Consider the following 12,976-nt stretch of genomic DNA (forward strand, 5'->3'; position numbering starts at 1 on the left):
CTGTGGGAAAAACAGAGTTTGTGGAAAGATTTCAGAAGTTCAGTTTTGAGGATGTTATATTTTTCATGCTTATCAGAGTGGTTTAGGGCTAAATAATTAGCTGTTCATCACTGCGTATATACTGTAGAGAACCATGAAATTGGGTGGGATCATCAGATGCTGAGAATAGAGGAGAAAAATGGTGCAAATACTGAGCCTTGGCACATTCCGTCTTGAGGGGATGAGAAACCTGCAAAAGAGAAAGTGTAACCAGTGTGGTAGGAGAAAACTGTGGGTAGGGAAGGTGGTATCCTAGAAACCAAGTGAAGAAGGTGCTGCGAGGAAAATAGAATGATCAACTGTACTGATGTTGCTGATCAGTCAGGTAAAATGAAGACTGAAAAGTGACCATTGGACTTAGAAATGTGGAGGTCATTAGTGCCCTTGATGAGTGGGTTTTGGGCAAATGGTAGGGATGAAAGCCCAATTGTAGTGGGCTCAAAAAAATCAGAGGAGTTATAGACAGTGAATAAAACTCCTCTAAAAGGAGAGGAGCTCAGAGAAAAGTATATGTAGTATATGAAAGGGCAAATTAGGTTGGGTAGAGTTGTTTTTATAAGGTGGGAGAAATTAAAGCAGTTGAATGCTAATGGAAATGTGCCGGTAAAGAAGGAAACAAAATCAATGGCATGGAAGAGAGGCTTAACCATTCCTTTGCAGGCAGGAAAGGGTGAGACTTGGTGTCTCATGGAGGACCTGGCCCTAGATGGACCATGGGCAACTCCTCTGTAGCAGCAGAAGGGGAGACAAAGTATATGGGCACAAAAGCAGTGGGTGGGCAGGTGGATGATGGTGAGAGCGTGTGGAAGTTCTCTTCTGATTGGTCAGTGAGAGAGGAAGCAAGGTCATTATTGAGAGAATGAGAATGGAGGAGGAGTCTTTGAAGGTATGAGGAAAGAGCAGAGAGTAGAATATAATCGGGAAATACAGTGAAGATAGCTGAGCAGCATCAAAGAGCCACTCAAAGGCATGATTTTAAATGAGACCAGATGCTGTGCCTGGCTGGCTGGCCGCAGCCGTATTCAGATGCAGGACTACAGACGCAAGTTAGGTGATTTATATTTAATTAGGGTTGAGGTTGTGTCGGGGGTATGTGGAAGACGGGGTTGCAAGGGATTTGAGGTGTAGGAGAGAGATTGTAAGGCGGACTGTGAAATATAGATTGGGTGTTGGTGAGTGTAGTGGGGAGTGAAGGACTGAATCCTTGAATTGTAGGTCTTGCTGGGGTTGAAGAATTGTTGGCATTAGGTTAATAGAAGGAGTGAGCTTGAAAGATGAGAGGTGATGTTTGGAGAGTAGAATGTTTGAAATTGAGAACAGGAGATTGCAGTCATTGGTAACGACAGGGCTGGAGCAGGACTCGCCAATAGAAGTGGAATGCAAGCTTCATGTGGCATTTTAAGTTGTCTAGAAGTTCTAAAAGTAAATTTGAAAAGGTGAAATTAATTTTAATTTATTTAGCCTAGTATGTCTGGAAGTATTATTTCAACAAGTAATCAATATGAAAACTATTGAGATATTTTACTTTTTGTATTAAATATAAAATTGAAAGTATGACTTGTTTTTTTCATTATTATTATTTTATTCAGCTGCAATTTAACTGCTCAGTAGCCACATGTGCGTAGTGGCAACTACACAGCTTGGCTTCTATGACCCTGGGAGGGCGTGACTGAGGTGCAGGGGGGAGACAAGATGGGTCAGGGACCTTGGGGCCACAGGGCTGGGAGAATCATGCCCACTGCTGATCTGCACAAAGCTTACATAAAGCTACTAGGGTAATTTAAAATCTAATGTTTTTTATTTTATTTTTTTAATTTAATATGTATAATTAAAATGCACTTTCCTAAGATATGTGTCCTAATTTTTAGCAAAACCTAATTCTTTTTTGTCTTACAGTTTTTAACAAAGTCCAAACATTTGAGATGCTTGATCTTAAATGTTCAGTCTTCCTTAGCGACAATAGAGAGAAGGCACATTTCTTGTTTATCCTGTAGCGTTTACATTCTTTGTCCTAATGCTTCAGATTACTTCCATATGAAGGCAGTCTTGAGAGTTTGGAGGTAAGAATTTCCTAGAAGAGAATGGAAGAATCCAGATCTGTGTATATAAATTTCTGAGATTTTTTTATAATTAAGTTCTTCCAAACCCACTGGTTCAGCTGGCAGGGAATACTACTAATTAAAGGTGGGCTAGAACTAAACACAGAACTCCAAGTTTTGAAGATATTTTGAAAGCAGTAGGTTCTATGTCCTTGTATCACTGTGACTCAGCCTGTTCTCATCTTTCTACAGGGAAGTAGTATAGTGCAGTGGTTACAAGTATTGCCTTTGGAGTTGGAAAAGCCTGGGTTTTAATTACATCTCTGCAACTTGCTAACTGAGCAGTTAGCTTTTCTAAGCCTCAGTTTTCTCATCTGTAAAATGCTTTATGGGATTGCTGAGGTGAAGCAGAGCACTTAGGATGTAGACAGAACTCAATAAGTAGTACTTTTGTCCCTCTCGGTTCCTTCTCCACCTTGTTACCAAAGATATATGTGTCTTAAACATGCATTTGACCATGTGACCCTCACAATTACAAGCCCTGGTGTCCTCCCACCTATAGAAACTCTTCAGGATCACTTATGATCTGGCCATGGGCTCCTTTTCAGTCCTTATCTGCAGCTTACTCCTTCCTCCTCTGACTTTGCAGCCTGGTTGACAGATAAATAAATAATACTCTGTACCTGGGGTGTTTTATTTGCCGATCCTTCTGCCCTTTTGAGACCCAGTTCAAATGTCACCTCTGTGAATATGCCCCACCCAACCCTCATCCCAGCTGCTCCTTTTTCTGCATCCCATAGCAATTGGTAAACAGCTCTGTTTCAGTATTTATCACATTATTCAGTCAGATTCCTGAGCTAGACTGAATTCTGAGGTCATTGATTCACACTGGTATCTCTAACCCCTAGTATTTTATATTTTTTTAATGATTCTGGATTGCCTACTATAAGCTGTTAAAGAACAAATATTTTATACTATAAACAGGAGGGGAAACTTTACATATATAGTCTATTTCATTTGGGGGGAGTGAGAAAGAGAGTGTGTGTGTATGTGTGTGTCTGTCTCACGTCCCTTACCCCTGCTGCATGCCCAGCCCCAGCCTGAAAAGCACCTTCCCCTGCATGAAGCAGCTTGAATCTTTCCGGGGGCCCTTCCTGACTCTCCCACTAGAATGAGGCGAGCTCCTTGCTCGGTTCCTCGCGTCTCGTCCTATAGTTCTTTGGTAGAACCTAGGGCCTATTTCACTGAGTCATAATGAGCAGTTGAAAACGCCTGTCTCCCCCAGGAGACCCTTAGCACCATGATGGCTGGGACCCTGTCCTTCCCATGGATGCGTCCCTGGCCCTAGCTCACCACTTACCTCATAGAATAAATTTTGATAAGAGGAATTTGTAAGTATAGATTTTTTTTTACTGGTTGGTATGCTAATGAAGTAAATGACAAGAGCCCATCGCTCTTTATTTTTCTTTCCAAGGTCCTTGTTATGTGAATAGCTTTGTAATCTTGTAATCTTCCAGAAAGAAGGCTAGAGGTTCACTAAACTGGAGACAGTTGTATTTATTTTTTTAATCTCATTCTTTAGTAGGGTAAGGTATACCTGTTTTGTAAATTTTTTAACAGAAACATGCCTGTTACCTAGGAAAATGTATGTATTTAAAAACATTAAAACAAAAAACCCAGCCCTGAGCTTCTAATTTTTTCTTTTAGCTTGAGATGTGGTAATGTCACCTAGACTCCTCAGAGCCCTGGCTAGATCTCACTGTATTTTATCAAAAGCACATCAGTGCCAAAGACTCATTCATCGAACATCAAAACCACTTAAAGAAGTTGAGACTCCAACATGCAGCACTGTGACAAGAAGTCAGAACTTGAATTTGTCCTTTCCCACTACAGCAGCTGGTAGTTTGCATAAGCCCCAGATCCTGGAAATGAACCAGAAACTGTCAAATACAAGCATATTCTCTCCATTAAATACAGCGCATTGCCGAGATGAAAAGGCAAAGCGACCAACCAGGAAATCTTTTGGAACTCACAGGAAGGTGACTCACAAACTAAATCTATTAGGTTCTAAGTGGTTTATAAAAATACTAGAGCGGCATTACTCATCTGCATCAACGGAAGCACTTGTTTCTAAACAAGACCTTCTGCAAGTCAAGAGACCACTAAAGGCATCAAGGACCAGGCAGCCATCCAGGAGCAACCTTCCAGTTCTGTCTCTGAACGAGGTAAGAACCTGTGGTGGTGGCTCTTCTGTCTCATCATAATCACTCCCTCTGTAGACCCATGTTTATGGCAGCACATTCTTGCTACAAACTTGAGAGAACTGGTGACCAGCTCAGCGTTTTTTCCATCAGAATCTTTGAAGCCTAATAATAAAACCTGTTATAGCCAAAGGGAATCAATACCTTAATTGTAAGAATTAGTAATGCATATAAAGACAAAACGTAGGATGTAAAATAGAGTTTATGCAAGGATTAGTTATTGGCCTAATGAAACTTGGAGAAAGAAGACTAGCATTAAGTCCAGTCTAGGAATGGTACTGTACAAAGCTCCCATTAAAAAAAACAAATGGTAGAAATTCTTCATCAGTTTTTTTTTTTTTTTTTGAGAGGGCATCTCCATATTTATTGATCAAATGGTTGTTAACAACAATAAAATTCTGTATAGGGGACTCAATGCACAATCATTAATCAACCCCAAGCCTAATTCTCAACAGTCTCCAATCTTCTGAAGCATAACGAACAAGTTCTTACATGGTGAACAAATTCTTACATAGTGAATAAGTTCTTACATGGTGAACAGTGCAAGGGCAGTCATCACAGAAATTTTCGGTTTTGATCATGCATTATCTTCATCAGTTTTTTAAAAAATTTAGTAAGTGTGTAGACAGGTAAGCATTCATTAGCCTGTGGTGACTGAATGGGATGGGGTGGTGAAATGGCATTGCAAGATAGAACCAGAAAGCATCAGGTAGAGGTTTGCTTTTTTATGTTTTGGAGGTTGAAGGGGTGTTTTTATTCATTGTTAAGAGGTTTATGGATATTTCTCAGCTATGATCACACTCCTCTAAATGATGTTTAAGGTGAGGATCAAGCCCTTTGTTACACTGTGTATCTTGTATAATACCTAGAACTGTGCCTTATACTTAATAAATGTTCATTAAATTGGACAGGATAGAAGAGAGACAAAGGGATCTTTGATGTCTACAGCCATCAACATTAAAAATAGGAGTGCAGAATATTTCAAACTTGACCAGGCCTGCATCTATCCGAAAACCGCCTTGCAGGTCTGTCTGAAAACCTTGATTCCGAGAAGTAGACCCTGAGCGTGTTTCACTTGGCTTTGGTTTTTTTACTGCACAATTGACTTCCTTGGAAGATGCAGTTGGATGTATTCTGCAGAGATGTACAGACCTTCACTACTGATCCTCAAGTTCTGAAGTTCGGAGTTGGTTAATGAATTTTATTTTGGATTCTAGCTTTGTTTAAATTCTTGTACACTTTACACCCAGGATGTGAAGGATGGAAGTGTTGCCCACGTTACACTCTGGCCCCTGTCTGGCTTCCTGGCCCCTAATTGGTTAGTTGTATCATTTAGCTTTGTGATAGTCTGGGAAATTCAGTATTTAAGTGACTGAGATGAAATTAAGTGTAAAACCTGAATTCATGGGAGAGCCAAAGGGGCAGATCATCTCTCTTTTTTCTTTTTACTCTAGCAGCACAGAGCACAGTGAGGTTTCATAGGAAGAGGCTGGTAAGGTCGGGGGGTGTGGGGGGCACTTTGTTTGTGGTTGTTGGTTGTAAACTATCAAAGAGGCATTATTTATTGGGGCTCTGCTCAGACATGGAAGCAGCTTTCTTGAATTTCATTTTTTATTTTTCCATAAGATTTTTTTCTTCCTCCAGGGAAGGATTTAAAGTAGACTTTCAAAATTTAATACAGTTTCAAATGAGTTAATAAAGGCATTAGATTTAAGAGGGAGCAGTTTACATGAACAGAGAGACAAATGTTATCTCATACCTGGTGTGAATAACACCTAGTTGAATATTTAGGTCTGAAAAGCCTAATGGTTACAGAAAGAAGGGGAGCCTCCTGGATTGTAATTTCTTGTTGTCTAATGGGAAAAAAAGAAAAACATAAAAACATCTTATGAGAAATAACTTTTTCTATCACTGAATGTAAGGAGTCATAGATTTCTTCGGTTCTTATATAAGAGATATTATGTAATATAGTAGATGTGACTTCATTTGCATTTTCACAAAAAGAGAAACAGTAAAAGCACAGAGAAATAATAGAAAAGCTCTGAAAACATTTCTAAAGTGATCTGAAGTAATACAAGTTCTGGAATCTTATTTTCTGATGATCTTAGCTTTCATAGGCAAACACAGTCTTGAGGTGTGACTCAGTACTTTATCCCTGAGGCTGAAGACTGACTTTTATCTGGCCCACCTGGAGGGCCACTCCATTTCCACGTGGGCATCACGGGGCTGTCACTTTTGTGGTGGTACACCCCTTTCTAACAGTCTGGACTGAGACAGGAAGGGACTGTACTTTGTGCCAGCAAGGAGGCGTGCTTTGTCTGGGTCCCCATACGTACTCCTGAGCCCACCCTCTCACCTCTGCTGCACAGCATGTACTGGTAGTGGCTGACCAAGGTTAATTGCTCCACTATAGTGGAATCAAATCTTTACCTGGTGTTACTGGCAGAGATAATAACCTACTGAGATTTCAGCCCACATCCCATTGGGTCGTGCTTTGCCATGGCAACGACAGTGCTTCCTGTTAGCCTGTCATCTTGCAGGAGGAAAATGCCAGAGGGTGACAGTCTCTGCTCTGAGCAGCATGGAGACTGGCATGAAAGGGAAAGTGCTGGAATGTCCACTGGTGGTTCTCAGACTAACACCACAGTGTATTGTAAAATGAACTAGTGGTTGTTAATAGGTTTTCTGGTAATGAAACAGAACAAAGTATCATGCTTCATGGTAAAAGTAAATATTGTGACATGAAGCTGTTCTGTGTGGAAAGATGTATGTGCATACTGTGTGTACATGAAGGGATTTCTCACCATGGATTGTAGTCAAAAACCTTAAAAGCTGAAGCATTATACTAGTAATGAAAAATGTATCTGTGTTTCATAACTTTCATCTACAATCTGCACATAGCAGGAAAAACATGTATTTTTCCTTTAGTCAAATAGAATCCATGTTGCCATAATGCACTAATTTTCAATAGAACGTGAATAAAAATAAACTTTCTCTTTTAAGAAAAGTGCTCTGTCAAAGTATGTGATGCTCTAAAACAAGAATCATATATGGATTTCTAGCCCCATCTGCTGGAACATTTTTTTCTGTGGCCACAAAAGTAAAACATGATAGCTTCCTTGGCTTTGGTTTTTGTTTGTTTGATTTTTAATTTTAAAGTAGGAAGGGCTAAATTTAAGTCTTCAATCCAATAGCCATTTTAGGTTGGTTTGGCACATTTATGTAAGAAGAGGTTGTTGCTCTCCATCCTAAAACCTTAAATTTGCTCACTCTATAAATATGTTTAATGCTTAATAAATAACGACTCATAAAATCTAGAAAAAGATGTGTGAAAATGAAAGCTCACAATGTAGCAACACTTCTAATTACTAGGGAAAAAATGCAAAAACCACACAGTCCGTGGTCCTCTTTCCCTTTACCAAGTGAATTTCAATACAATCCTAAAATTTAAAAATGAAATAAAGCCAAAAAAGGCTATGTCTAACAAGTCAACTTGAAAACCTTTGTGAATCGTTTATTAATAAAAGAAGCCATAGCTTAAACAGAGGCTCAGATCCAAAGTGGTGAAGGAGGATACAGAAAGTAGTGGGGTGAGCCACATAAGCCACGTGACCTTGGCCAGAACTTGAACCAAACTAAATAGGATATGGTGAGAGAAGAGTGATAGTCTTCAGAAAATCTGCAAAGATCTTTGGCTAAGTAAAAGCAGATTGAGTTTAAAGATTCAGTGATAATCTGACCGGTTGGAGTTTAGAATAGATTTTCTCATGGTTGTAAGTAGTGATTGAATGCTTTGCCTGTTCTTATACTTGAGAGTGCAAAACAGTACAGTCTTTTAGCACACATGGGCCTGATGAGCCGCAAATGATGGTGAAGCAGGCAGGAGGCTATAGCACGTGGGAGGGACCAAGTGGGTCCCCTTCTAGTTGATTATTGCCAGCTCCTCCTAGTCAACTTGATCAAAAAGATGGTGGACATCTGGAGTTGGTATGAAATTGCAGTTTGTTACTCACAATTAGTTCAAATCTTAAAACACTATGTGAGTTGACTCTGGAGTTAGGTAGTTCTCTGAGCTGCCAGTTTAGAGTTCTGACACTAGAGAGTTGGCCTCTTGCCGTTTTCAGCATAGCTGCAATGAGATCCTCCACTAGACTCGTTCCTGACCTCCTTATCTCCTGTCATCCCACTGCAGCCCAAACTAAGCATGTTACCTGTAATTCTGACATCCAACCTAATACACCGATTTTGCTCAGCAAGCATCAGTAAATTTGTCAGTTCTTGCTGAGTGGAGCCTACCTACTGTGGCCTTACCAGGATTCCTTTCTTTCATCCAACTTAATGTCATATCCTTTCGGCTCTTTCTAACTCCATGGAGCCTTAAAAGAACAGATAACGCTTGCAGTCTTAAACCGTAAGCGCATAACTTTTTCCTGTATTCTAGTAACTGTCTGTACTTTGGCCATAGGACCCATATGTTTTTGTGTATCTGTGTTCTTACCTTCACACTAACTCTAAGAATCAGCTTATCAGGTACCTGCACAAGGTGGGTGCTATATTCTTGTATCATCACATTCAAGAGTAGTTTCAGCTTGTCTGACTTCCCATTTTTTTCTAATTGAATTCAAATCATTTTGCTTAATGCTTGGATATTTTATTGATTCTAGGGTTTTCAGTATGTGTGTATCCTCAGGTCCTCTGTTCATTCCTCTGCTACTTTTTAAACCACATATTGAAACTGTGCAACAGATTGAATGAAAGGGAAAGTGGGGTCAGGCCATTGATTGAGAAAGGGCCAGGAGTTAGGTAACAAAGGTGAGAAGACGGAAGGAATTAATACACTAGTTTTCTTGAATTTGTACAAGGCCTGTAACAGAAAGGGAAGCAGTGTAGGGGCTGAGATGAGTAAATCCTGAGAGTAGATCTTGGTTTAGTCACTCATAAACCTCTGACCAATGGTGGGGCAAAGTACCGTATGTATCAAAAGACAGTAGAATCTAATGTTCTGATTAGTAAGTATTAGAAAATTGTGAACATATAAAAATTCAGATGTAAATTACTTGGTAAGCTTTTAACCTTTGACAAATTTTGATGGTTTAAACATATCTGCACAGAAATGATATCAAAAATTGCACATTTGGGCTAGTTGTGAGCAGTTGACATTCATTAGCTTGTTTAAACCGCACAATTCTGTAAAGTTGGCAGTATTGTTATTCTGACTTTTTTAATCAATCAAATTCTGTGCCTGAACTCTTTAACACCTATGCCAATAACTTTTGAACTTTATTGACCACATCCCATAGTGAGACATCTGTTTTACATTTACATAGTGACCCAGTACACATATACAGACATTGTCAGAAAACTCCACAAAATAATATATACCCTTATTCTGAGTAAAGCACTGTTATATTTCCTATTTTACTGTATTCTTTTTTTTTTTTAAAGCTGGTTTGGGCCAACTGAATTGATGTTGGGCCTCATTAGTGGAGTGTGACTTACAGTTTGACAAAATCACTGTGCTGTGCTGTATGGCTCACCGTGCATGTAACTGTAGAGACAGGCACAGCACAAATGTCTACTGTGCACAGGAGACTCCAAGTATTGACCAAACCTGGACACAGCTCAGATTTACAGAACTTTTTGTTTAATAGTGACCAGAGTAAAAATTCTGTACTTCGTTTGTAGATTTAAAGTGATCTCTGCTGTACAAGGCTAGTGACAGATATCAGATGACCTCAAATAGTAACGTTGCTGTGAAAAAGAGTCATGGAAACCAAGGGTTCGAGAAACTCAATACCATTTCTTCCAGGTGCCATAAGATGCCTTAATTTTCTCTGTATCTCTTTTTCAACCTGTGCTTGAAACTACCATTTGGACAGAGGCTGCCTTTTCAGGTGAGCCCGTTCCTAAACTGGCTAGCTGAATCCCTTTTTGCCAGCAGGAGAAAGTTCTTTCACAGATGAAGCTGGAACCTGTCTTCCTTTAACTTCTTTTTCTTCATCCTTATCATACCCTTTATATGATCCTTTGAGATGTTTGAAGAAGACTCCTGAGTGCTAGCTGTGCAAAACGGAGTCCTGTAAAGAGACAACTGTCACACATCCTTTAGCCTCTCAGTAACTGGTGTCATGCTCCTCTGTCTGAGACAGGATCTGATGCACTGCACAGCGTTTGCCACGGCAGATGAATATCACCTTGGAAATCTCTCTCACGATCTCGTTTCCCATGGATATGTCGAAGTAACAAGTTTGCCTAGAGGTACATCTTCTTGAACCTGGGACCAAGTATGCTAACATGTATTATACTAACATACTTATAAATATTTCTAATATATAAACTGCCTTAGATATGCATTTGCTTATAATTTTATTCTATTTAACAGATTATATCATCAAAGTGATGTGAAATCTGTTTACCCAAATGACATGCAAAGATAAGAAATTGAAATGTATTTACAGAGAACTTAGTTCTCAGATTAAAACCAGTATATTTATTAAGCTTTATTTATAGGATCACTGTTACTTAGGGTGATCAAAGGCCGTGACACTTCATTTCTGTTCCATTAGAAAATTATGTTAATATTACACAAGAACCATGAAATTGATAGAAATGCTAGGGAGAGCCTTTAAAGAAAAATTTACTAGTACAATCCAGTACTTTAAAACCAATATGATTAGTTAAAAGATAAACACAGTGAACATTTTAAAAAGAGAATTAAAATTAATAAGATTTTAGGATAGTGTCAGGAAGGATTCTTAAGAAAATAACCTGCTTTGTGTTAAGAAATAAGTAGATGGGAACCCTTTGATGGAAATTCATGAGTTTACCACAAAGTTGTAAAATTAGCAAGTTGAACAATACCCTGCTACACAGAAAATTCTTAGCAGTCATTGACCCCAATAAGAAACTTGAAAATGTCATGCTTTGTCTGCCTTGATGTTATAAATAGACTGTTTGTGCTATTTAATGACAAAATCAAGCATGACTGTCTTAGAAAAACAGAGCTTTGCCCAGGGGTATCCTTGACTAATTCCAAAGACTCATTAGGGTAACCCTGGGCATTGCACACTTGGGGGTTTCTTGCACAATTCTCACTGCCCCAGATCTTTTCCATTTCATTTATGTTGCTCCTGGCTATGTAGGTAAACTTTGCCTCTGTAGGATGTAGTACTTGGTGAAGTTCTAGTTCACCCAGAAAAGGTAGTTTAGGGTTTGGACTCTATCTGAATCCCCCATTCCCTGACCTCTACCAGGAACTCTGAAGCTTTGAGGATCCAAATTTTAGGTTAAGAAGTTATATATTTAACACTTTATATATTAATATTAGTGTATTTATTAATTGATGTATTAGTATACTGTTTTTTATAGAATATTTACATACTTATAAATATTTCTAATATATAAAGCAATACCAATTGATGAATATTTGGATATTAATGTATAGTTAATAATATTTAAAAGGTTAAAATATTTAAATAGTTACAGGTGACTATAAAATGGTAGTTCTCATGATTAACTTTGAAATCAGGTATGTTTTGAAATGGTTAGTATCTTCGTTTCTGTATTTTCTATTGCCCTATGCTTTATGTAATTAAAAATTCATCAAAATGAGTAGTTTCCTTATATTATCAATAGTTAATTGATGTATTGAAATTATGTTATCAATAGAATGGTTTTTAAAGGAAGAGGATATATTAATGATTCTTCAAATTTCATTTTAAATTAATTTTGTAGAAAGTTAAATCTCGAATCTTAGTTGTTTTGAAACCAACACTTTAATAATCATTGGCTAGACTGCTGGTGACCATGGGGAGGGGTTGAGGTGGGTGGATGAGGAGGATGAGTGGGATAAAAGGGTGCAAAAATTCTCGATCATAATATGAGTTGGTCATGGGGATGGTAGTACAGCATGGAGAATATAGCTGATGATTCTGTAACATCTTCCTGTGTTGACAGAGAGTAACCATCCTAGTGGGCATGAAGATTTAATAGTACGGGTAACTGTTGAACTGCTGTGTTATTTATATACTTGAGACCAATATAAGATCATGTATCAATAATACTTCAATAAAAATAAATAAGTAATTATTGGCTTGACTAGTGATTATTGAGTCAAAATGGGTGTGTAAAAGTACCAGTAACAGTATCCAGGTTGTTGAATGTTTTTTGAAAGTAATTTCTTAAGATCTTTTTATTTTAACATATTAAATATTTTCAGAAACTTTAGTAGAAAGCTGGTATGTTAAAGAGTACCCAGTGGTATATGAAGGTACGATCATCACATGTACTTTATTAAAAGTCAACAGGTGACTCTTCAACCTTGGGTCATCGTGTGACATAGCTTTTTGTTCATTTATTTTATATCGCAGATGCAGCAAATATTTTGGTGATAGGTGTGGAAAGTTCAGCAAAAGAAGGTGATCCTGGAACAGTATTCTTCTTCAGGTAAGACAAGAAAGCAGCCTCACTGGGAGATGGACTGGTGGTCTGATAGTGTGGTCTTTAAAGGTGCACATGGACATCCTCTCTTACAGTAAATGTGTTAAAATTTTATTTGTGATTTAAATTTATCCTTTAATTCTAATTTAACCTAGGAGATTTTGTCTGTTTTAGGGATCTTCTGGTCTATAAAATAAT

The 12,976-nt window shown here is 38.3% G+C and overlaps 1 protein-coding gene across 5 annotated transcripts in view; it reads left to right on the forward strand.

The window, feature by feature from the left end:
• RMND1 (required for meiotic nuclear division 1 homolog) overlaps positions 1 to 12,976 on the forward strand; it is a 36,720-nt gene that overhangs the window by 1,522 nt on the left and 22,222 nt on the right. For 3 of the 5 annotated variants that reach the window (XR_008992726.1, XM_057489100.1, XM_057489101.1), the window contains exons 2-5: positions 3,786 to 4,303; positions 5,251 to 5,364; positions 10,489 to 10,597; positions 12,709 to 12,784. Coding sequence is in view for 4 of the 5 variants with exons in the window: in XM_057489100.1 (XP_057345083.1) it covers positions 3,800 to 4,303; positions 5,251 to 5,364; positions 10,489 to 10,597; positions 12,709 to 12,784 (803 nt within the window). In the remaining variant the exon portion in view is untranslated. The remainder of the gene's footprint in view (positions 1 to 3,785; positions 4,304 to 5,250; positions 5,365 to 10,488; positions 10,598 to 12,708; positions 12,785 to 12,976) is intronic. The other 2 variants (XM_036910815.2, XM_057489102.1) reach the window with 1 other exon arrangement.

Source organism: Manis pentadactyla, chromosome 12, assembly GCF_030020395.1.
Source record: "Manis pentadactyla isolate mManPen7 chromosome 12, mManPen7.hap1, whole genome shotgun sequence".
NCBI lineage: Eukaryota > Metazoa > Chordata > Mammalia > Pholidota > Manidae > Manis > Manis pentadactyla.